At 31.0% G+C, this 27277-nt stretch overlaps 1 protein-coding gene across 5 annotated transcripts in view; it reads right to left on the reverse strand.

Annotated features, from left to right (window-relative positions):
* Window positions 1–495: 495 nt before the first annotated feature.
* The window catches only part of LOC143257556 (mitogen-activated protein kinase kinase kinase 4-like), a 129542-nt gene continuing 102760 nt past the window's right edge, over window positions 496–27277 (reverse strand). For 2 of the 5 annotated variants that reach the window (XM_076516411.1, XM_076516409.1), the window contains 7 exons: window positions 24356–24426; window positions 18553–18669; window positions 11054–11213; window positions 10694–10813; window positions 9147–9253; window positions 8304–8483; window positions 496–6300 (listed from right to left, as the gene is read on the reverse strand). In XM_076516411.1, coding sequence (XP_076372526.1) covers window positions 6277–6300; window positions 8304–8483; window positions 9147–9253; window positions 10694–10813; window positions 11054–11213; window positions 18553–18669; window positions 24356–24426 — 779 coding nt within the window. In that variant the 3' untranslated portion in view covers window positions 496–6276. Of the gene's footprint in view, window positions 6301–8303; window positions 8578–9042; window positions 9254–10693; window positions 10814–11053; window positions 11214–18552; window positions 18670–24355; window positions 24427–27277 lie in introns of those variants that run through there. The other 3 variants (XM_076516410.1, XM_076516412.1, XR_013031927.1) reach the window with 3 other exon arrangements.

The raw sequence follows: 27277 nt of genomic DNA on the forward strand, positions 1-27277 counted from the left end.
CACAGATAGCCCATTGTGTAGCTTTATGCTTAATTTAAAAAACAACAACAAAAAACAAGCGTTGCTATTCCACTTAATAAAGGACACACCATCTATTCTTCCAGATTACACGTCTCTGATCACGATTGCCATTAGTTGTCAGCTCATACCTGGTTCAAGTTTAGCTTTTACAAGTTTTGAAATATGTTATAACAATTTAAGGTACGAGTTTTTGTCTTTGTTTTGTAGTAAGAATAACTTATTACCTGGGTCGCACACACATGCACAGACATGTTGTATACATAAATACATTTGAACTCTTATAATGAAGAAAAATAAAACATTTATGATGTACCTTAGAATGGTTGGTATGGGTATTAACATTTTTACTAATAAAGCTTAGAACAACGTTTCGACCTTCCTTGGTCGGCTTCAACCGATCTCAGATATATTTTTACTTCAAGTGGGTTTCTTATAATCAAGAATTACATCACGAAGGAAAACACTGACAACTCCATTGTTTCGAAACATTTTATTTGAAATTGGTTTCTTTTGGCGAACGTATAATGTCATACTAGGAATGTTTATTCAGACACGCAATGTTATTTTCGATACAAACTATAACTAGTGGAATAAATAATACTAAGACTAAGAAAAAAAAAGAATTTTTTATTTCGAAGTAACTAAATATACTCACTTCTAAGTAACTCCAAATTAAATATATAACATGTTTCACGGTAGAGAACACAAAACAAAAACAATTAAAAATAAATCTATATTCAAATATTGCACTGACCATTTCACTTTTTTTTTTGTGTCAGCATCGGGAATTAACTTCCTGGTGGACGGAACAAAAACAATATAAACTACACATCCGCTTTGCTCACTTGAATTATATAAGAAGTTGTTCAGAAAGTTCTAGGAAAGTAGCTGGGAATTCATTATTTAATAAAGATAATATGAAACTCATTAAGTAGTGCTATCAATGCGAAGTTACCGATTTATTTATATATATATATATAAACACATGACAAATAAGTTAAATGATAAAAATTGTGATGACATATTCAGTCATATGCTACACTGTTCTTTCTATAAATTCAGGACAGATTCAATATATTTCACTGATCATTTTAACATTTTATGCAATAAGACTGAAGAAACTTGAAAATTTAACCATTCAAACTTTCAGCAATTGGAATGGAAAACATTAACAAAAAACTGTATTATTAGCAATCCATAAAACTCACCAATATAATATGCTCCAACACATTTTTTTGCTAATAAAAAAAAAAAAAGAAAAAAGAGTAGAACTTACCAATAGCTACAGAATCCACACATTGTGCAAGTAAGCATGGTTACTTGTATCTTTTAACGGCACAGCCTTATAAACATTGTTATAAATTACCTTTGGTTTAAATGTTACTTTTTCAAATACAAATCTTTCCTATTTACTAGAAACAAAAAACTATGCCAAAATGCAGAAGCCATGAATCATGGTAAATAAAAAATGACATAGCCGTTAATAATGTATATTCTAAAATAAAATAAAGATAACTAACAAGGTTGTACAATACAACTTGTACTTATAAAAATCTGTATCAAACACCTACTTTATTGTTTTTTTTCTACATGAAAAAGTATTTGTTTAAAAACAAGAGCTAAAGATTAAGTGGCATGCAGTTGTGCAGTGTTTGGGAAAAATATTTAATCTTTTTTTTATCTGCTTTCCTTTTAATAGTTTGTTTCTTACATATGATGTTATTTGTACCTACAATGTGATGTGTTAACAAGTACTTTCTCAAACCAAGTTTTTCATATGACATAAGACAAATGAAACCTTTCTGAAAAACAAAAAGTGTTCTCAGACTTTTAAGTCCATCTTTACTTTGTGTTTTCATGATCTTGCTAAATATGTAATAAGATAGTCCTATCTTCTTGGCTTTGAATACAAACACACATTCTGAGCATTCTTTACATAAGGCCAATCAATAAATTGGTCAGTAAATATTAAATAAATTATCAGCATTTACTACTGCCACAAAAATCAAGTCATTATTGTTAGTATTTTTTAAGGACAGTAAAGCTTTCAGTAACTTTGTACTTTCTTAAGCTGTAAAAAAAGAACCATCACATTTGTACAATTTTAACAGCTATTTACACATTACAACTTTAGTCAACTGCCTTAACAAAGATTCAGTGAGGCTTGTATTCTTTAACTATGAAACAATTCAAATAATTTTACCTTACCAGCATTATTATTCCCTTCCATATCAGAAAACATTCTAATTGTTTTGAAAATACACTATATTCTGTCCAAATGTTAAAATAATACACATACATTTTGCTGGACATCTTACAGCCTAACTTTCAGAGTCTACCAGAGATTAGCTACTCTCAATTCTTTCTGTGGACTTTTTACATAGCCTATATTTTGAAAGTTTAAAACAACTGTGTAAGTAGTATCAGTTACACAGCAATACTTAAATTTAAAGTCACTGAACATTTTGTTACACAGTAACTGAAAAACAAGATCTTGTGAGCAAGCTCATGGTGCTTTAAACACTAAAAGCGTCTTGTATTCACTATCAAGATCTGATCATATTGAGATAGTACAAACAAAAGAAAATTACATAAATGTATCAGTCTTGATAAATTTGTTCCTGTTACATTATTAAGTCCTAGAGAATATCACAATATACAGGTGTAACTAAGTTAGGAAAATGCAAAATAAGTTTGTCCTTAGATATATATAAATATCTTGTCAATCTTTGTCCAAAGCATCTTTCACACATTTATGAATTTATTAAAAGTTCTTCCTCCACATATTTTCACATTATGCTGAGAAACGTGCACAATCATTTTCCATTTGACATCATGTGAAAATGCATTACTTTAAACGTTTCTTTTCTTCTACTGCCCTTAGCTATTCTTTCCCTTGTTTTACTTTTCAACATTACAAGTTTAATGGTAGTATTATAGCTGTTATACAAAGTGTTTATTTTGTTTACAAGGTTTAGTACTTGCTGACTTCTAGACGAAAATCCCTTCAACAGAATACAAATTGTTCACAGAATAAAATTACAGAGAATTATGACATAATACACTATTTCATCCTGAATACAAACAATATATGCTATCATGTAAATAAAACTATGTATTAAGTGATTTCAATCTAAAACAGATTCTACCAAACCGGTATTGCAAGTGCTTTGATGGTCAACATAATAAAGCTAAAAGACAGTGTACAACTTTCTACACTGTTGTAAAGTTCATTAATGGAATCCTGTTTTTAATGACATTTTATGTACACAAGTTGCATATTATATAAAACTATTATTATTTTTTTAAATTGTACAGCCACCAACTGTTTCATAATTTTAAGTTCCAACCCTTCCAAAAAAGAACTCTGTCATGTTAACATTCTAATACTTGTCTCAAGAACAAGAAACAACTGAAAAAAATGCAAACAGAAATAAGTAGAAAAAAATCAAATTTAACAATTAATGTTTTTAAAGACCTCTCAAGCTAATATTTTTTACTATAATTTCTATCACAAATAAAACAATACAAACTTTTCTTGAATAACAGAGATCAATTTTTCCATTAACATCCTTGAGTTTCAAATAAAATAATAACTAGTATACCATTTTCAAACATTTTATATACCTTGTGTTTTAGTAAAAATTATCTATTTCATATGTCTTAAACTACAATTTTCAGACAAAACATGATATTTGTAGCACTAATATTTTAATATAAACCATCATATCACATACTAATGCCAATTAATATTTAGGACTAAATAAACAGGATGAACAACTGACACCAATCTTGTTTACAGATAGTGTATTGAAACTAATCAATTTCTTTTATAACAAGAACATGCATGATACATTACAAACATCACTCCATTCACCATACAAAATAAAAAGTATACTTTGTCATCTTTCCATTACGCATACATTACAAACCTCACTCCATTCACTATACAAACTATGCTTTTTCCCTCCTTACACTTTGTATAGAATCCAAACACATTTCCTTTCGTGCTACAATATAATAAGAAGTGTTCATTTTTACTATCCCATTACGTATACATTCCACAGATCTCTCTATTTATTCTACAACGTACAAAGTACGCTTTCTCACGCTTACTTTATGTACACATTCCATTCATTCTGTTTTCCCATCCTTTAACTACATATAGTTCTAAACCTATTCATTTCCCTATATGTAAATAAAATCCAGTTTCTCACCCTTCCACTATATATATATAAACACACATACAATCCTAAGATTCCTATATTCATTCTCTGACATACTTGTACAAAATAAAAATTATATCCATTCTCACCAGAAAACATGAAATATTTAAAATATTTGTTTCTCCACAAAAAAGACTGAACATATTTTGTTCATTACATATACACACAAAATATTCATATTAACCTAACTAGAAATGTACCAGATTGTTTTCTCTCTATACTACAATCCCCAGAAATGCACTAAAGTTAATTCATCTCATTAATTATACAACATACAAATTCCCATTATTTTCCATTCAATCTCTGTTACAGGATATGTAAAGTACTTATTTCTCTCCACTTTGGCATCCAACTATTTCTTAACCAAAAATCCATTTTCACCCTACAATGCACTTAAACCAACTCAATTTATATACTACACTATATACACGTTTCCACTTTATTTCTTTTTAATACATTGTTTAAAATCTCTCATTATAATTACTAGATTTAAAGTTGTTTGTTTTTTATAGCAAAGCCACATCAGTTTATTTTGCTGTGTTCACTGTGGGGAAGCAAACCCCAGGTTGCAGCAATGTAAGTCTATGAACTTACTGTTGCCCTACTGGGGGGACAGAATACAAGTATATAGTCAAATCCCTAAAATTTTCTGAACTACATAACACAGTTATGTATAAAGCATTTAAGACAATACATTTATTTAACTAGAATACCATCATTACATTCTTTGAAGTATAGTACCCATAGAATGCACTTAACATCTTATTCATTACAGTGTACATAAAGTATTGAATCCATTCAAAATGCTTCATTACAACATTTGAAACCCTTCAATTTATTCAAATAAATGTACAGGAAATTATGAAATTAATGAAAACTTTTACTGTATGCTATTTGAATGGCACATAAAAAATGTTACATTATAGTGACTACATCTATTACCCCATATGATGAACCTGGATTGTTTTACGTTCCTTAATCCCAAATTACACCACTTCTTACACTTCACAACATTCCTGCCAATTTAAACTTGTTGTAAAACCTACAAGTTACAAAGAGCTGATTCTTTAAACTGATGATTACTAAAGTTATTTGCCACTAACGAAAATTGTTACACCTACATTGTTTTTACGTTTCAATGACAAGCAACTTGTTGCAAAAAAATTAATGTTATTATCTTATGAACTCTAGTAGAAATTGATACAAGCTGTGAATATTTTGTAAGATGTAAAAAGGTATAAAGGAAAATGTAAAAATGGACAAAAACATGTAAATCAGATCTAAATTAATCATACTCATAATAAGTAACAAAGTTTCTATCACAACCATCTGAGTTAGCTTGAATTGTAACAATATTTTTATGAAAAATATCCTTCATTGGAAATGAAAATTAAAGACTAGTATACAACTTATTTTGCACATGCAAGAGACTACAACTACAAAAGCTTCACACTTCTTTCCACACTGTGTTACAATTAGTCATTAACCTACAAGTTCAACAATGACACTCCAAAAGTGTTTTCTTTGGTGTTTACACAATTGTAATTATACAAAAGTATGTATGTATTATATGGCAGAATTTTCAATTTAAAATATTTTTTCCAGAAGTGTCTGAATAACCTAGAACTTTAGAACTGAAAACCTACAAGAAAATTCTTAACATTTTGAATGGAATTAATTTGAAATTTAATGCTAATTAAGAATTTTAACTAGCACAAAATCATCTTACTTTCATAAATTAAATTGTTTAACAAAAGATTACTACAATTAGCCAAGTTGTTGTTTCTGCTTTTAACTATGAGGTGGAGAAGAAAGTATTGTTAAACAAACTACTTATAAATGATTTATCATCTTCTCAATATTCAGGTCAGTTTTTTTGTCCAGCATGCTGATTTTCCACTATGTATTGCAGAATCAAGTGCAGTTTTACATGCTTTACAAATAATTATATTGGTTTTCACTTTAATGTTATTCCTACAAAACTTTATGTCTGAAAAAACACTAAGAATAAAAAGATATATTTTAATTCTCATCCATCATCCTCTTCATTCACCTAAAGTAGAAAGAAACACTTTAATGGCCTACAAAAATAAGAAACTTTAGTTGCAAAAATTTAGTTAACCAATTTAACTGTTGTTCATAATTCTAGTAAAACTTGATCTAAACTCGATAAATATGATGAAGTATAAGCAAAGAATAAATTTAAAACATTACAATTTTGTTTAGTTAATTCATGCCTAAGAACCTTTATTAAGCAATCTAAAATTTAACTATCTTCTAATATTCAAACATACTGTATTCTGGAATATGAGTCAAATAAATAGTGACTCTTATCTAATGAAATGTCTAGAATTTCAATAAACTTCAAAGTTTGTGCAACATAAAAGAACAGCTAAAAATTACAGGGAACTCAAAAATACCAACATGAGCTTACATTTCAGTAACAAAATTTTCAATTTCTATAAATATACTTTTCATTCCACCCTTTAAGTTATTATTTAAACAGTATTAGGCTTTCACAGTTGGATGCTATAAAGACTGACAGATAAGCCACAAAAGTATTGAAAATGAAAACTAAAAGGAATATAAAATGATAACATTATAATAGTTTTTACAGTTCTAAGAGTAATGTTGTTACAAATATCCAGTATCTAGCCCATCTGGTTGTTTTATGGGTACTTAGTTTAACTAGATATTAAAACCTGTTCAGCAGTAAAATAGGTGAAATTTTCATGAAACTTGCCAGAAAAAAATCTTACCTAAAACCAACTACAGCTATAGGAATTAGTAATTTGTAAATACTAAACAGACAGACAGCCAATTAACTAATACACTGATGAATGTATGAAAATAACAACATTAAATTTGATTTTTAGTAAAAATTGCTAATGAAACTGTTTTCAGTAATACATGCTGTCTGTGTGTGCATAAATCCATTTAGTTCTGATATTTTTGCAAGTATACAATCTTATTTTCTTATGTCAAACACATCTTACCAAATGTATTTAAGCTAATTTTGTGTGATAAGTGAATATTATGGTTTTTAAACAGCCTTGGTACGTTTAATTTCGTCTATCTTAACAAGTCTTTTTGCAAATAATTGGCTTTCATCAATCCTAGTTCTTTAAAAATCTTTGAGTTGGAGTTTAAGAACATATGTCACTCAATTTTGTGGAAACAAAGTTTCTCTTTGTTTCATAAATGTCATAGACTTCTGAAAATAGGTAGTTAACTACATCTGCTGGCTACGACTGATTAGAATCTTTACAGTAACTAAGTTATGGCAATCACTGTCTACATTTAGTTTATCCAGAATGCAAGTGTCATGGCTATCGCTGTCTACATTTAGTTTACTCAGAATGCAAGTGTCATGGCCACTGTGTACATTTAGTTTATCCAGGATGCAAGTATTATGGCCATCACTGTGTACATTTAGTTTATCCAGAATGTAAGTATTATGGCCATAATTACATACAATTAGCTTATCCAGTAAAGTTACTCCCTAACAGCTGTGAGTTAAGAGTCTTTTATAGAATTTTACTTTATGAGCCCCCAAGGCTTAGTTGTGTCACTCTGTATAATAAATAACATACTTTATTGCATCTCATAAGTATTCACAGGAGTAAATGTTTAGTTTATTTTGTTCATCACTGTTAACAATTAGTTTAACTTGTCAACTTGCACTCTTAAAACATTTTGGAAACCTTGTGGTCAAAAAAGAGAAAACATTATAGTTTAGTTAAATGTTATAAGTTTTTTTAGTTACCACTAAACCTATTTATTTCAACTAACACAGCTTTTCTTTAACCATTAACCTTCATGAGAAGAAAGACATCAAGTTAAAAGAAAGTCAAATAGTAATCAAAATAAGTACAGCTCCTGTACCAAGTCATATAGAAAGAAAATTAATTAATTAAATACTTTTCAACATATTTTAAGTTACTGAACTATAAGGGTGTAGTAAGTTTACCCTTCTGTGGAACTGGTAATTTTAAGATCAAGATTTTTTCTACTTTGAAAAAAGTATGTTTTGTCAATAGCTGGGATTTATCTTACCTTAGTAAATGGATGGTCTAGAAGTTGGCTTGCACTTGAACGGTTTTGAGGATCATGCTGGAGGCAATGATCCAAGAAATCTTGTCCTTCTTCACTAAGACTGTCAGGAATTTCTGGGACTTCTCCCATGCCCACACGAAACATAATTTGATAGCTATTTTCCAAATCATGCCAAGGTCTCTGCCAAGTACAAGATTATCTCATTTCATTGTTTACCTGGGTTATACGTATCAAGCAACACAAATTATGTTTGGTGATATGAGAGCCATATAACCTGCAGTTATATGAGAAAAATATCATGGTTCATGTTAATCAAGACAAGGATGGAAAAAAAACTGACAAGAGCATTACAGAAATTTATCAAAGGATGCTCCAACATATTAACAAAAACCAGGTTTTGTTTTGAAACACAGCCTGAAAAACAGTAACAAAAACATTTACCAATATTTAAAAAAAAATATTTTTTCAGATGTGAAGATAAGTTGGATTTTAAAACAAAAGCAATGAAATTTTAAAAAATGTATCAAAAGTTCAAAAGAATCAAGTAAATTGCTGAGAAAAATGGTTCACAATAATCAGTTGAATCAAATGAGGATTAACATTTCAACAGAAGAAGACAATGATGGTATTTCTACTATCCATGCTATTATATTAAAACCTTTAAGATAATAAAAACTTGTTGCTGAATGGCTTAAACATTCTGAGTGAAAAGTTTTACCCAATGAAACAAAATATTTACTGGCAAGAATCACTGATGTCATCATAATTCATGTGTAATAACAAACTGGAGTTCCTGAATGGCTAATGAACAAGACCTAAGTCCATTCTTAACATTGAACTTACACGACCACTGCTCATCTCCAGAACAACACAGCCCACACTCCAGATATCAGCTGCTCTTCCATGGCCTTCTGTTATGTTGCGTGTAAATACTTCTGGAGCCATATATGCTTTGAAATGGATTAAAAAAAGTTTTTAGTGTTATGACAAAATCTTTGATAAGGGAACAGATAATATGTTATATAAATATTAAAGATATGGTAAGAAATTATTAATCTTAAAATATATATACGTGTGTCTGTAAATTATTAAAAACTCTGAAAATGTGAAATGTTTACAGTTATCAAAATATAAACTTTAACACACACACACACACACAAAACGTTTTCACAGAAAACAAAATTACAACTGACAATAAAATGTAAAAAATGTTCTCTTACAATGGTTCATATGATTAACTAGTTAAAATATGCAACTATTCTGTTAAAATTACTAGATTTTCTGAACTATTTCATGAATGCTGTTAACAGGACTCACATTTGTAAAGAATCAATTATAGCTCTTGTAATGACACAACTGTGGAATATTTCTCAGTTCAGCTACACTCCTTTAAAATCAGTACACATAGGAACTCCTTATATAGAAATGAAAATACATATGGCGTATAATAATTCAGAATTTGTTTTTGGCATTAAGAAAATATAGTTATTTTTCTAATCAGTACTCCTTGTAACAATAAAGGCTCACAGAAGGACACAACCATGGCTACTAAAAAGTACTGAGATATAACTACAACATTATACAAATTGTGTCAGTTCCATGTTACCTTTGGAACTACACTTTGACAACTGTCAACTGTCCTCAATCTGATGGATATGATTGTGTTATTAACTGATAACGAATTTCATCTGTACAAATTAGACTACACATCCTGAGAAATTCCCACAAATGTTCCAACAGACCATTTTTACACAAAAGAAGAAAAAAAAAAAGTTATGTATGGATACATTTGACATATTCATTGAATAGGACTGGTTTGATCTTAGCATTTTGCACATTAAAATAGCCACTGATGACAAAGTGGTTAGAAACTTGTGGACATTCATAACTTATAAATAGTTCCTTATTATCTTGTTAAAGTTACAAAGAGAGAGAGAGAGAGAGAGAGAGAATACATCACTATGGGTTCTCTTTCAGAATCTAAGTTTTCACAGTACCCATGAAAGCACTGCTCTGAAATTACTTGTGATACAGATTTAGAGAAGATCCCTATTCTTAAAACTCCAATGTATGAGATTTTTCTATTACCATGAAGAATACCGAATTTTTTTATTTTTTAAATTTACTACTTATTGGTTCTTACACCAATTAATGATCTTGATATCCAAAACTCTTTTACATGTCATACAGCCTTAAGTCTACCTATGTACTAATTGGTATGTCTATATTACTGGTGAGCATGTTCCTTTTGGCTCGTATCAACAGTTAACCTGTGTTCACATGACAAATTAATTATAATACATAAATCACTAGGATGACAAGTATAAAAAGAGGACAATGCTTTAAAAAAATGGTTATGCCAAACACCTACAGATACAAAATAACTTTACCTGGTGTTCCAACAAGGCCACACAATTCTCCGGGCATGGTTGTATGGTTCATAAGTTTTATACAACAGCCAAAATCACCCAATTTCAAAACTCCATTAGAAGAAAGAAATATATTAGCACCTGTAACACAAATTATGCTGAGAAATACAAGTACCTTACTGCATGTTCATTAATTCACCAAATCAAATATTCAAGCAAAAATACAGGAATTAATTTAAACACTTTGTAATTTAAACTGGTGAAATTGTAATTATCATGCTTTAAATGTCTTTAAAATCTAACTGAAACAGCTAACCAAAAACGAAAAATGAGAATTTTTCCATTTTTTCTGTTCTAAGCAATTGTAAATAGCTAACTTACTTTTGATATCTCTGTGTACGATCCCATTATCATGAAGAACACTAACAGCCTCCAGCAACTGTCGTGTGTACTTTCTAACCAAACTCTCGGGAATATTAAGCTGTGCAGCACTTTCCAAAGAGCCTTCATTGCAGTATTCCATAAATATCAGCATTTCTTCCTGTTCAATCAAACAAACAGTACCAATACCATTATTAGTATATTCCATATACACTAATATTGTAGAGTCACTAGAAGTCAAATGCAGGAATGCTCAAAGTAGTCAAGAGGCATAATACAAATATGCCCACTACAAAAAACAACGATGGAGTTTCACTTTAAAAGATGACTGCCCCTCATCTTCCCAATAAGCCCCAAAATAAGGAAAGAAATCTTTGTTAAATCAATATTACAAAAAGTTATCAGCCTGTGAAAGTGTTCATCTTTCTTCTTGTTTCAGTCGAGATAACTCCACAACTGCTTTATGAGTAATGTCAGCATAAACCGAAATCCACTCTGTTTCTGTGCACTATATCACTAATGTCTAGTAATTAAAAAAAAATTTCTCATGTAAACAGAGTCATCATTACTCCTTGAACTCAGGTTTTTACATAAATTTGATGTTCCCTTAAAAAAAACTTAAGTTCAGAGTGAAACAGAAATTACTAGCCAATACTAAAGGAATATTAGATAACTCATGACATATAGAATACTCGATGCTTTCTACACTATTCAATCCATGTTTTTAGGGAGCCAATTCCTATTTTTTACATGTAGTGATGGAGTATATAAAAAAATCAACATAATATTAATTTTATTAAACACATTCACAGGATACACTTTCAGTCAGAGTGGTAAAAACATCAGAAAACAAGTAATAAAAAGCATTTGATAAATCTAAATGATGTAGAAATAACAGCACCTGCTGAAAAATGCAAACAAAAATTTCAGGATGATGCAGCTCTACTTAGATTATCCCTACATGACTTTTAATATTAAAATTTAGTGTTCAAATGTAAAATGCATGATTAAAAAATGGTTACAAGGTCTGTCGAATTGACAGACCTCATAACGAGAGCCTGTAATAATAAAGGCATGTTTTAGCTCAGCTTGGTTTTTATTGTACCTAAGTTCTAAGCTTTTAGTTACACTACATTGATGCATACCCTGACATAACCATGACATTAAGTTAAACAAACTGTATACCAATAGTCAGAAAATTATAAATTCCAGCTGCAGTAATTTTAGTCAAGTATACCTTTTACAGTGTAATATTAAATTTTAATATTGAGAGTCATGTAGGGATGATCATTATATAGCTGTATGATCCCTATATTAATGTTTGTATTCTTTTTGACACTGTCACCCCAACATCATTTTATATTTACAAAATGATTTTTTTCAATACTTTTTTCATCCTGTACAAACCAAATGTACAACATCCTAGTACTTGTACATTCCATAAATAAACATATATTCTATGTAAGTCAAACAAATTATCTTGTATAATACTAATGGTACATTCTTTCACAATATCGGCATTAAGTCCTAGCAAGATAAACGTAGACTTCATGTATCATTCTTTAGTATTTGTACACAATATATTAATAACGTTTTGCATTCACTGCTGTTAAAAAAATATTATCATTATCTCTTTCCATCTACTAGTATAAAAATATACACAATTCATTGTCTACATTAATCACCTTGTTTGCCAACAATATTTGTTTTATCTACACTTACAATCTATGAAATTCATTTCATCACCTTTTTGAAATCAAAATAACATATAATTTACCATTTTCTAAATACTGGATTTATCCCAATGTAACATTTCAACATCATAAAACCAAAATTAAACATTCAAATGAAACAAGTACTTGGAGTATTAAACTTTATCCAGTGGGTAATGATACAGTGTTACAGACTTTGATATTATTATGTCACACTGTCTCACATCACCCTGATGGTCTTAAGATAAACAGCAGACATAATATGAACTAATCTGTAACCCTTTCTAGGCCTTAGGGATATTACTGATATATTTTTAAATTTTTCTTCCTCACAATAGAAATCCAAATTAAATTAAGTTTAGTACATGCTTACAACACAGTGTTTAGTTTCTGTTTTTAAAAATTCATAAAATATTAGTATTTCTATCATTTTTTAAATTGTATAGTTTCCAAACTTTTGTTGTGAAAACATGTTGAAGAGTATTTCCTTTTATCCTAGAGTTAGATATTTTTTAACCGTTGATCAGAAAGTTCCATTTTATATAACCACTCACTCTAAACTTGACTGACATTCAATGAAGTATTTCTTTTAATACTTGATTTTACCAAATGCAATAGCCACCACTTCTTGCTATAAATCATAAATATTATAACAAAACAGAAAAATATTTAACAGTGATCTATGATATTATATTTCAGAATGGCACACCAACTTATCATGGCAAGTATTGAGATTTTTGCTAACAATATTCTTTCTCTACATAAACTTATATCTAATCAGTTTAGTTTATTTTAAATAAGTAATAATTTTGCTATTTATGTGCATTGTTGAAATACAATAAAATTAAATTCTTAAGAAATGATGAGTTGAATCATCAAGATATTCTCCTTTTCCCTACTTGTACTCACTAAATCTAATGTACCTAATGTTTTCTCATTCAAGACAATTTCTATAGCTTTCAAAATAATACAATTTTGAAAGACAATATATTCAGGAATGAAAATGTATAAAAAACTATAATAAGAACAAGCTTTAGACCTGTGACTCGTTCCTGGTGTTTCTGATCATCCTATTATATTCTTTTGTTCACCACTAGATAAGTTCTAGGTTGTCAATATCTTAAGAAACCATAAACTGCTATTCATTCTAAGCTATTTTCAAACACCAGCTTCATGAGTAATATTATAAAAGTGACAATAAAAGGCTGTTGTAATAAAGGAATTTGTTATGACAAGGAAAAATAAGACAAATCACTACATCTTCATGGAATTATAACTTTTAGCAAATAGAGTCCTACTCTTCAGGATAGGCAGAAACATTTTTAAAAACTAACAACAGCACTGTTTAGAGCTATTGTTTCTAGAGATATTCAGAAATGGAAGTTGGAACTTTTTCTTCCTTCATTTCAAATCTCACTAACTAATTAAAGGTTACATAATGACAAAATATGAAACCTAAAATGCTTTACAGTTAAATGTTGAAATAATTAGAATTATTATTTTTAGATTTTATATGCAAGTGTGCAATTGACATCTGAAAAAATCTATGCTGTCAGGAAAAGGCTAAGTGAAATACATTAACTGGAACCTGACACTCATGATTTTATATCAGAAGATTTATAGCAAGTTGTATAATCATAGAAGATTCTCATACTGTTGAAGCCAAATTCCTAGACAATACTCTAAACCTCTTTACCAATTTTATTTAAAAGGATTTGTTCTTTTCAAAGCTCTCACTCTTTATTGTCTATATTATTTTTCCTGTTCTGTATTTACATCTTTTTATTATCACTGAAAAGCCATAAACACTTACTTATAGGTTTTATTAGGATAAAATGCTTAATTTTATTGGATTTAAATGTGCATGTTTTACTTCAGCAAAGTCACACTGAACTATCTGCTATGTCCACTACAGGAAACTGAATTCCTCATTTCAGCATTAAGTCCAAAGACTTATCCTAGCCCCACCATGGGAGAGTTATAAATGATACAGAAATTGTTTCCTGCCCAGTAATGGATATAATTATGAATGTGGTGAGGAAAAGGGTATCAAAAGCAATTATTATGGGAATGCTCTCTTTTACTATGTGAAAATGAACTGCACCAAAGTGGATCTTTCCAACCATTTCAATTACCGAGTGCTCTTTCCTCACTTTCCATATGATTATTCTCTGTCATGCGTATTACACAGTTTCTCCATTTCTCAATGGAACTCACTGACTTCATTGATTGTCTATGAAAATCCTATAATTTAATCAAGACTTGAGAGATTGATTTTGCTGCGTGGTTAAATTTTATTTCATTTTGCATGTTTTGGGGGCAAATCACTTGCAGAGAGGCACATGCTTTACCTAGTGCAATTTTTGCCTCTTTCAGGACTAGGTCATGCCTTATCTGAATGAATTCAACTTGAGTTGATTGTATGCTTCACTGGAATTATTAGAATCACCATTTTACAAGCATGAGTGTTCCCTTTTGTATAAGGTACTGGACTGACTTTACTCAGTAGTGGAGAGAGAAGTTTTCTACTACTAAGATACACAGGAAGGTTTTCATACAGGTCAAAGAAGAACTTCCAGCAGATGTAGTGTTATCTTTTGTGTACACAGTAGTGTACAGAAAACATGTAGGTAATTTTGAATTAGATATCTGGATGGACTGTAACCTGAAATAGTAATTTATTCCACTTTGAGCTATCAGAGAAGTCACAATAGATGCTACTGTTGTAACAAACTATAAAGACCATTCAAGTTTCTGAATCAGCAAGTGGTATGAAGTTAAAGCCAATGACAGTAAACTCTTCAAGGTCTGGCAGTTATGTCTCTTGAGAGAGTAGGATGCCATAAGACTCAGATTTTCGAGGCAATATTTACTTCCTCTTGATTTTGCAATAACTCACCATAGCATGAGAACAGCAGAAACTGGTGCACTTTTACATACTTTCCAGCATGATGTTAAAGACTTGATTTCTCTGTTTTTAAAATTAAATACTTGGTAATATATAATTTATCACTGGATAACAGTGCAATTAATATATGTTTTATAATGTCTTAACTAGTACTAATTGATAGAAATAAAAAATAAAATTTTTGGACAATTAGATAATGAGTAAGATTAACACTACAGAGTAGTTAGCACCAACCAAATACTAATATGTCTAACACTGGTAGTAATTCAAGTTGCAGCTCTTGGGACTAAAATACCACATCAGCAGCATACAGAAATCAAGGTTTTGGCTTGTTATGGATACTACATATAAAAAATTGTAAAAGCAATGTTAATAATTAAAAGTGGATTGAAGAAGAGTTTGAATTGTTCAGTGACGATTTATTAGGCAGCAGAAAGAAGAATGGTGTCATAGTTCATGTACATCTATAGTAAGCTTTATGAGAGAGGTAGAAGTTTAGAAGGAAACAATGAAAATAATTATACTAGTGCCTCAAAAAGAAAAGACTGTCTGAAAAGTTGATTGGATGAGTGATAGCCACTTACGAAGGTGCAATAACAATTAAGAAGATGGCATATGGAGAAGTGAACAAGTCTGCAAGGAATGTTAGGCTACAACAAGGGACAACTTTTAGCCTCCTGGTGTTTATCACTTTCATCAATATTTACAGTAAAGAGTACCAAAAGAAACCCCTGTGGGAACCATTATTTGCTACTGACCTTGTTGTAACAGCTGAAAGTGAGCTGGAGTTACAAACACAAGATTTGTGAGTGAATGCCAGAAAAATGGTAGCCATGATGAGTGGAAGAAATAGGCAGAAGGTTATGATCACCAATATAAACAAGAAACCATTGGAAAAGTTAGAAGACCTAAGGCACTTCAGAAGTACAATCCAAACTAAAGAAGAAAGTGCAAAAGCACTGAAAGATAAAATCCAGATGGGTTGGAGGAAATGAAAAGATGTAGTCACAGTCATCTCTGACGAAAAGTTACCAAGAACACCAACAGCCAATGTGCATAATGCCATGATTAGATTAGTATTCCTGTACGGAGTCAAGACCTGGACCCTGGAGAAGAAAGAACAAGGCATGTTAATAAAAACATAAATTAATATTTTGAGATGGCTGTTGGGAGTCTTGGTGAAATAAAAAAAATGAACATGGAAATTAAGAAAATGGCAGGAATCTGTGAAATAGAAGAAAAGGCAACAAAAGCAAGGCTTAGCTAGTCTGTTCACATAAAGAGAAGAACAAACAATAAAAAGAGCACAGAAGTTTCCAGTAGCTGGAAGGAGAGACCTTCAAAGCATTGAAAAGATGGGATTAAATAAGACATGAATGAGAAAAGAAGTGCAGATGACCTTGCATGTAATAAACATATTTGGAGAAGGGAAACACAAGCAATGAATAGTGATTGGAAGTAAAAGTAAAAGCCAAAGAATAAGTAGTACAGATTTAGAGTTACATTTCAGTTAATAGTGACAGTGAGCTATAAAATAGGGATGGCACACAGACTGCTGCCATGCCCTTTTAAATTCTGATAATCTGCGACATTTCTTCATAAACACAATAATTTTTATCAAAAAGACAATTCCAAGCACATAACAAGAGTGAAAAAACAATATATTTATGGTAAAGAAACTGATGGATCACTGAAAAATATAACTTTGGCTCCACAAAGTCTAAACATAAACATTCTTTAGATTTTGTGGGCTTACGTAACATATGAAGACTTCATAACATGCCTAAACAAAATGGTTGAATTATGAATAGTAATACAGAATATATGGAATGATATTCCACATAAGAACATTTATAAACTGTATACTAGCATGAAAACAGGAAGTAATGGTCTGTGTAGTGTAGGTGTTTACACAGAAAATTTTAGGGCAATTTAGGGCTTATTTAATCTCTTTATATTTTCTGTGATAATGTTTTACACTATTAATAATGTCACCACATAGTTGCCATTAATTATTGTTTCTGATTCCTACTTAAATATTACTTGTGTGTTTCCATAATTATTTTGATTACTGTCTATGAAATGTTTTTCTCGCTGTTTGGAACAGAACATGAAACATTCATTATAAACACACAATTTCGTTGATTGTCAAATTACCCAATCTAAAATGGTCTTCACAAAAAGCAGCCAATACTAACTGAATGTTGTATATTGTCATAAAGTACACTACTTTTTTAACACCCTTTACATGAATCATGTAGCTTTTACACACTGGTTATTTCTTTTCTAACTACATTAGTATCTGATGTTCATAAACTGAAAAAAAGTTAGCAGCTTTTAATATGAATGCGTGTACAACCACATACAAATCTTGATTTATATTAAATTAACATGAATTATTTTAGCTCTTTGAAAAACTTTAAAAACTGTTAAGGTTAAAAACAGTATTTTTATACTTCATATACAACAATTACCTTACCAGTGAACTACTTATAGCCTGAGTGCAAATAACTAAATGAAATAAAAAAATTGTTAGAAATAGAAAGAAAGAAAATTAAATTAAAAATTGTTTCTTCTGAATTGAACATTTTAGAAATGTTTTATCAAGTGTTAATACCCATACCAGCTGTCCTACGATACATTTTTGCTTCAAGTGAGTTTTTCATCATCCCAAATAACTTGAACCTTGTGTCACATATAGAAAAACATATCAGTGGAGAGAGTTAACATTAGTTATTCTTTTCATAGTAGTTCAAGTGATAGATTATACAAATACCTTTCTGTTTATACATATAAGATCTAATTTAGTTATCTGTTCATTGCTCATGTAACAGTTCAACCTGCAGTAGTCTGAGTTTGGAAGGTTATTAAGCACTTACTCTGTGAATTTCAACTCCATAGTAACGAATCAAGTTTGGATGTTTAATCCCTTCAAAGGTGCGGATTTCATCAATTGCTTCTTTAATAGCACGGTGGTCATTTGGTTGAAGATTAATCTAAAAATAAGATTTCAAAACATTAGAATGTTTGATAATTAGGAATTATAAATATCATCAACAGTAATTTTTTTATTATGAATGACACAGAAAATATAATAGAAAATCATAGAATTAAATATAAATATAATAATTTTATATATTAAATATAAAACTACTTAATACATTCATGTAACCATTGAAAGAGAAATAAAAGAAGTGTAATTAATGGAGAAAACAGTTTTACTATTTTAAAGTTAACCCACGATTTCATAAAGATTAGTTCTAATTTGTATTTTCAAGAACAGTTGTTTATATTTAATTCCAGACAACAAATCAGAATGAATTATGAAGTATAAAAAATACCTTTCTACAATTCTCTCATTTAGGACAAATTATACTACAGAGGGTTGGGTATGTTATATCACAACAATTTTGGACCCATGTAGACATGCCCATTCATGCTCTTTCTTACAAGCATGAATCTTAACAATGGCTCTGCAATATAGTTTTAAAGCACACTACTTCATTGTGCAAGCTTTGTGTAAATCATCTGGGATATAATGGTTACAGTTTCATCATGCAAACTTCAACAGTCCAATTACAATCAAATGGTTATCACATGACTTGCTAATTTTTATATTCAAAAATATTTTATTATAACAAACCTATTTAAGAAGAATATAGTAATATTCCTCAAAGGTAAATAAAAAAAAGAAATTATATATATAAAATAACAGCTTACAGTTTTCCACCAACTTTATGTGTATGTATGTACACCTCAAAATGTTTGAATAAAAATACTCTATATTCTGTACACTCATGATAAACTTTCATTATTTTAACTATATGCTCTAATAGTTCAGAAGCTTAAAACATGTTTTTCTCTATAAATTAATGAAAACTGCTTGCTGACAATATGAGTGAAAAAGTAATTTGTGAGTCACGTTTCTTGATAGTTGTTAACTATCATAACATCATAACTGCCATCATGCTTATAGAATCGTAACATTTGATATGCATGTAACTGTATCAAAACAAGTGAAAATGTTGATTTTCAATAAAATGCACATTTACATAATGTTAAACCTTTCTTTATCTGAGAATATATTTCAGATATATACCTATCTGTGCAACAATGAGCTGTGATCTTGCATGCACTGCTGTGTAAATTCCTATACATGCTCCACACTGAAGAAAACTCTCACTCTTACACAAATCAACATGTACCACACCAGGCTATGATTAGACCAGAGCCCTCCACCAATAAGAGGGCAACATGTATTTTATGCACAGTAATTCCAATAAGTATTAAAATTTAAACAAAGGCTCATTTTTGATGAGACGAAAAAAACACACCAGCAGCAATGAAAATGATGGGAGGTTGCATCGAAAGGCAAGTATCTATTTAAAATAAATTTTAAGGTAAATATATGTTAACTTTAGAATACTACTTACCTTTCTGAACAGCAAAGACCTTGAACCTCACAGTAACAATTTTAAAAGGGCTGGTGCAAAAAATAGTATTACACATATAAACCTCTTTCTGAAAAATAACATTAGAAAGGGAAAGCTCTTGTGTTTTGACACCCTTGAGGTAAGGGTAATCTAATGGGGGAAGTACCCACTGGGATACCACATCCATTTCAAGAAGAAAATACTACTGTGGTATTTATTGTTAAGAAAGGAGGTAGAGCAAAAGAAAGTGTAACGCGACTCTTCAGCATGGTGCAAAAACATTGCACAGGTGGGTAGAATATAACCTTGAAGAAGTGGCCATTATCTCTCAAGTGTAAGCAGATGAGCTAGCATGTGTAGTGTAGCTGAGACTGTAAGTCAGGCCTTTCCAGGTGGGAAAACTATTTACTTCAAATACTCATCACAATAATCAAGTGCAGGGATAAGTACTTTACATTGTGTTCCAAGACAAATGCAAGACCCATTCAGCTGGGCTGAAACACTGGGAATGGTTTAATTCATGACACTGAGGATTCTTCTGCATTAGATTACAGGTAACATTCCAACTCTTTCTAAATAAAAGAACTCCCACAATAGGAGTAAATTTAGAGAAATCACCAGAGACTGTAGAAACCATTCAATGAGAAGTGTTCAGAACAAGATGAGATAATAGGTACACAACCAGGGTTTAATCTATTGAGACATAGTAGAACAACAATTAAATGTGATGGGTTAGAACTTTGAAAGCCAAGAAAATAGATATCTAAGGAACAAGTGCCTTCTGAACAGGAGGTGGAAGAAACAATAGATAATTGAGTGGCTCATTATAAGAAGTTTAGACAGACAAGAGGATGATAATATTAAACCTGCTAAACATTCACCACCACAAAAACAGACAGCTACAAAAAACATTTCTCCAGAAACCACATTGTGAAAATAGATTACACATCTAGAACAGTAATCCATCTGAACAGACAATGGAGGAAAGATCTGTAGAATGGATTGACATGAAACGGGAAATAACACAGTAGAACATCTATGCTGCAATCGCTATAGGTGTGGAATCCATACATGCAAGCAAAAAGAGCTCACAGATGTATTAGTGAGACATGAGTATAGAGAAAGATGGTCATTCAAAGTGCTGTGAGATCAAGTGAGACTGAAAGAAAATATTCTACTGATGGAGGCTCATACCACTAGGAATCAAAAAATAAATGAACAAAAAAATCCAAGCAGTGAAGGATGAAGGAAAGCTTCCATAACTCAACAAGACAAAGGAAGAACAGTGGTAAAATGTGTTAGCAGAAGGGGTGGGATCAGCTAAAGGAAAATGGGGATCCTGGAACCGAGATCAGAACGAAACTAACAATTATAAAATGGTGATCATATCATTCACAATCAAAATGTCTCTAGTCACTATTACAGGATTAGTGACAACTATGAAGATGTTAAAAACCTTGGATTGTTTGTTTGTGTGGCATTTTTTGGAACAAAGCAACTAGGCTCACCAAACAACTGATAAAAAAAATGTCAAAATAAGAGATTATTGAATGTAAAATAATATCAAGTTAGAAGCTAAATAAAGATAAAAAATCAGGTAAACGAAATTTAAATCAAATTATAAAAGCCTATGGTCCATAAAAATGCTAAATACACAATCAAGTTGGACAGTTTCCATCATCTGTGACACCTTCAAACATCATGAATAAACTCTTACAAAACACATCTACAATTGTACCACTGCTTACAGTCATAATGAAAACACAGCAGTACAATGTGTGCATTTGTGACTTGAGTGTCACAAAGGTTACACTTTGGTGGATCACTACTACATAAAAGAGAACAAGTTCAAACTGTGACCAATGCTAAGCCTAACCAAAACAACTTCCTCTTGTTAAGCCTTTTTTGAAAGAAGACAGCCAGAGAGCAATAGTAGGTTTAATTTGAAGAAACTTGGTAAGATGATGTTCACCTCAAACTGACTGCCAACTGGTACAAAGCCAAGCCTTGAATAGAGGTCCATAATCCATACATGGGACAGGCACGGCTATGATGGCATAACAAATGTCCAATTGATATACTGTCAGACTGATGAAGAGCAAGCTTAAGTTCCACCAATAAAAAAGGGCAATTATAATCATAGAGGCAATCAGGCTGAAAGAGGTGATTGCCATTACCAAGAAGAAGCAAAGAAGAAACAGAAGTGCTGAAAGGATAAGCATACCAACTCTTTGAGAGTATCAGAGGTGCTCTCTACATCAGCAATTTCCTGACCGTCAAAGAAAGAGAGAGGGGATGGAAAGTATACCTACCACTGACCTTCTGAATCTCGTCCCACATGACTTTGGAATTGGTGGTAGAAGAGATGCTGGTTATGAATGTACTCCAAGATTCCTTTTGGCTTTGACATCAGAACTGCTGAGCATGAGCAGAGGCCTGCTGGAAAGCAATTTATTTGGAAAGAGTAGGATACTCACTAAAAGTATTCCAGCTCCATTTTTCAATTTTTTTTGCTTGCTGGTAGGTAGACCACAACAGATGAAAATACTAAGGGAAATGTCATGATTTTGGCTATAAAACAAATGGCTACTGGAATGATACATTTGCTTACTACCTCCATACAGTCTCTGTCAAACAAATAGGAAAATTATCACTGCCTTATGGATCACCATCAACCCTCCAAAAAAAATGAAAGAAAAGTAGAGGGGAACAGACAGATAACTCAATAGCAGTAAAAGATTTTGGTGTTGACTGTAAAACAGAGTTTTTTCATATGTGGTTGCTTACCAATTAATTTTTGTTTACTGTTTTACATTTATTTGAAGGAGAGGCATCCATATGAAAAAGATAAATATTCAGTGCCCAATGACTCCACCCACCATGAAGTCCTAAAAAGGGATGCATTACAAAGCCAAACAAAGACACTAGAGCAACATTAGGACTTTAACAGCACGAAACTCAAACACTAGCTTCATACGCAATGTCCACAACATCTGCTGAGAATGCCCAATACTGGTACTCACTTGACCATATTGGGCCAAACAAGGAAACTAGAGCAACACTAGGGCTTTAATAGCTCAAAATTCAAACACTAGCATCACACAATGGCTGCAATACATGCTGAGGATGCCCAATACTGATACTCACTTGACCATATCGGGCTAGGACCAGCTGACTGTTCTTGGGGATACCCCAAGGCCACCTGTCTACAGGAATTCAAGGTTATATTGGTGTGTTATAGTTCCTAATACACCACTTAACCACCAAGATCTTCTCTCCTTCGTAGGTAACCATGCATGGAAAATAAGTTGATGGACATTCAGATCCCAGAGGATACAACTGAGAATAAAAACAACGAATTTTCCCTCTCTGGCAGGTCTCCTCATCACATACAGGAATTCACCTTAAGGGGAAAACCTTGGGTGATGTCAGAAACATGGAGACAAGAGTGTGTAATCTGGATGATATACAAAACTGACTTTATGGTGGCTCTTTTTCATAAAATACAAAGAACATCACAAAAATCAAGATTCTGAGAAATATAATGAGCCAGGTATGTTGATAGTGCAAACATCTTATAACAATTGCAAAGAGAAAAAGAACAAAATCCACAAACCAGTTTAAACAATGTGATACGTGTCCCAAAAGTACAAAGTTTTGTAAACGAAAATCAAATTGAAGATAATGTAAATCAAAATTCTTACTGAAAAGTTTAAGATGCTGTATTATTTTTGCCCCTAATCAGGAATATTAATGAAAGAACGACTACGCACTATCAAGGGTAACAAAAGGTTAAAATAACAAGCCCAAAAATTCTTGCAAGTTCTAAACTAAAAAAAAAAAAAAAAAAGCAAACAGTGTTGAGAAAAGAAAAAAAACCTCTGTTCAAATGTTAGCACTCATGAGAACAACTCCACATGGAGGATGTGTTGCATTTCAATCAGTTGACACATGTAGGAGTGGGAATTGGAACTTCACTCATGGCATTCGAGATGTGTAAGAACTTACAAGGCAATGCATGTCAGGTAATAAATAACTCTTTCTCAGAGGAAAGAGGCAAGTAGCATTTCAAAATAAATATTTCTAATATTTTTGTTCACTAACAGATTTAATAGTAAGTATTTGAATGACAATAAAAAAAGCACTTTGTAATCAGAAACTAAAAAAATAAAAAAAAGGTGTTCTACAATCATACTTATGTAAACAAGCTTACATAAATCTTTAGAGAAGAATATGAACTTAAGCAAACCTCTTTCATGGCTATCAATTCTCCAGTTAGGTTATTGACAGCTGTGTACACCTTGCCAAATCTTCCTTCCCCTGAAAAAAAGTTCAACTCATCAAACTTGCATGGAAAGTGTTGGAAATGTACCGGTTTATGTTGCATAAAAATTCAAATGATTTGTATACAGTATCAGGTGTGTTTGTTACATGAATTTTTCCTATATTCATTCTCACCTGCATTTAAAATGTTTATATTTCAATTACCTTTCTTGCATGATAATACACAGTAGAATATGCATCAGAAAGAATTTATTTCTTGTTGAGCCAATCTTAACAAACTTTCCCTCAATTCAAATATGATGGTTTAATTAACATATTTTCCATATCAACTTCTTTAATAAAATATCAGCTTTATTAAAAGGATACTTACATTAAGTAAAAAATAAATGATTTATCTAGTTCTTTTGAAATATGTTATTCTCATATGTTTCATCAATGTCATCTTTTAACACTTTTCATTACATACAAACACAAATATACACACTCTTTTAGTCTGCTTTCAATATGGAGAAAAAAAAACACTTGTATCAACTTTACACGTACAGTGTATGTTCAGTGACACCAAAAATACATCTATAACTTGAATGAAAAGATTCAAAAGTTAAATTTGCTTGTAAGTTACAATTTTAAAATCTGTCCTCATCTAAGACTCACATGTTTGCCCTCCTATGTTAATAAATTTTACCAAATCTGTTTCCAAATTAAATTCTTCAAGGAGTGACAGAGAACTTCAGATGTATTGATAAATTATGAATTAAAATTTTATTAGTTATTATAGAAATAATTCCTAAGTTAGAAACCATATGTCTGCACTTCAACACTTCTATAAAACAACTTCAATTCATTTCAGACAATTAAAGCAAATTCTCTGTCAAAAAAACTAAAATCTGTCTGTCTATTTATCTATATAAATACATATGCATAAAGCACAAAAATTTAAAAATTTATATGTCTGTCCATTATCTAATTACACCAAGGTTGCTTAGTCAATGTCAACCAAACTTTGTAGAATAACAGACTGGAATAAGATGTATGTTAATTGGGGTTCACAACCCCTCCACTTCCATCATTGCTGTTATTATGCACTTATTATTTTTGGCATTAAGTGAATGTTAACTGCATTCAAAGATGGTGTCACGTCCTTACAAAAAAAAAAAAAACTTTTATTACATTTTCTATAACACAGCATACACAAAGTGTAGAGGGAGGGCACACACTATTAACAAATTAAATGAATAAATGACTGCCGCTATTCTAAAAGTATATAAGCTCAGCTGAAGTTTCTACTCCAACAGCCACTATGTGATTGATATGAAGAGGCATCTTTTGATTTAGACCATTTCTTACTTTGACCTATGTCCTTTTAACTTTAATCTGTAAGACACTTCTGTAGCCAATGACTTTCAGTTAATTAATCACATGAAACATTTTGGAATGATATTGGTCAGGTAACAGAAAGCACTTCTAATGCCACTATTCTGACTGTTACCTCTTCCTTCAAAATCACTCTGACCATTGCACAGTGAATACACGTTTTAAGTATGTACATATTGAGTTCTTATGCTTTATATACAATTTTTAGTGAGGCTATAATGAATACTGTAATAATATATTAAGTTATAAATAAATTATGTGGAAGTTAGGATTTCTGTGTGATTTATAATATCATCCGTCCACAAATATCTTAAAGTTCATAACTCAGACAGAAGACAGATATCTCAGCTTGTTATACATATGACATATCTTAACTAATATTGTTTGCTTACAAAACTGCCTAAGAATTTCTTTTTAACTTTCCCATATATTAGAATAGCAGCCTCACTAAGTTTAAACAACCTAAGATTCTAGAGCAGTTAGTCACTAGTTCTATTCTGACAAACACATTCTCTAGTCGGTAAAATGTACCTTAAAGTATCATACAAGTTACTTTCAGACAGTATAATTCTTGCTAGAAAAAGTTTAACCTAATACTATATGTTCACTTTTGCCCCAAAATACAACAATTGTAAAGAACAACAAATAAGTATTTATATTACATATTTTGGTATCTTATAAAGGTTGTAACATAAAATAATTTCTTTGATACTGAATAACCATATTAATATTTAATGTTGTGATAAGATGATTCTGCCACGTATGCTTTTATTTGAGCTTTAAAGGAATTCACTAGGAAGTATTCAAACTGGTTTTGTTTGGGGTTAACGAAATCAAACTGATTACTAAAGTTGTAAAAATTCATTGTCCATAGTAAAATGAAATGTGTAAGTACATCATCAAAACTTCACCTTGATTTTTATAGAAAATACTCTCAAAATAATATTCAGAATTTATCCAACCATTCAAATCTCACTTTATTAACATGAAAAAATGAAAATTAGCTAAAATGAAAATGTTTAAATTACAACTTTTCTACATCTCTTTGGTGCTAAAAACTAAATAATTCAAATGTCAACTATATACATTAAGCTTACATTGTCTACCTTTACACAGGATTGACAGAAGTTATAAAATGACTACATATGCATAAGACATGTTTGAAAAGGAAAGAAATTTCATTTTCATTATTACTGATTACCATAACAAGAAAACATGACTAGTGTTAAATAATATGGACAACCAAAGGTTTTGGTTTGTTTGGAATTTTGCATAAAGCTATATGAAGGCTACCTGTGCTAGCCATCCCTAATTTTCCAGTGTAAGGCTAGAGAGAAGGTAGCTAGTCATCACCAGCCACTGCAAACTCTTAGGCTACTCTATCACCAACGAATAGTGGGATTGACAGTCACATTATAATGCTCTCATGGCGGAAAGGGCAAGCAAGTATGGTGTGACGGGGGTTTAAACCAAAACCCTCAGATTACAAGTCGCATGCCTTAACCACTAAAGG

Source organism: Tachypleus tridentatus, chromosome 7, assembly GCF_004210375.1.
Source record: "Tachypleus tridentatus isolate NWPU-2018 chromosome 7, ASM421037v1, whole genome shotgun sequence".
NCBI classification, from domain to species: domain Eukaryota; kingdom Metazoa; phylum Arthropoda; class Merostomata; order Xiphosura; family Limulidae; genus Tachypleus; species Tachypleus tridentatus.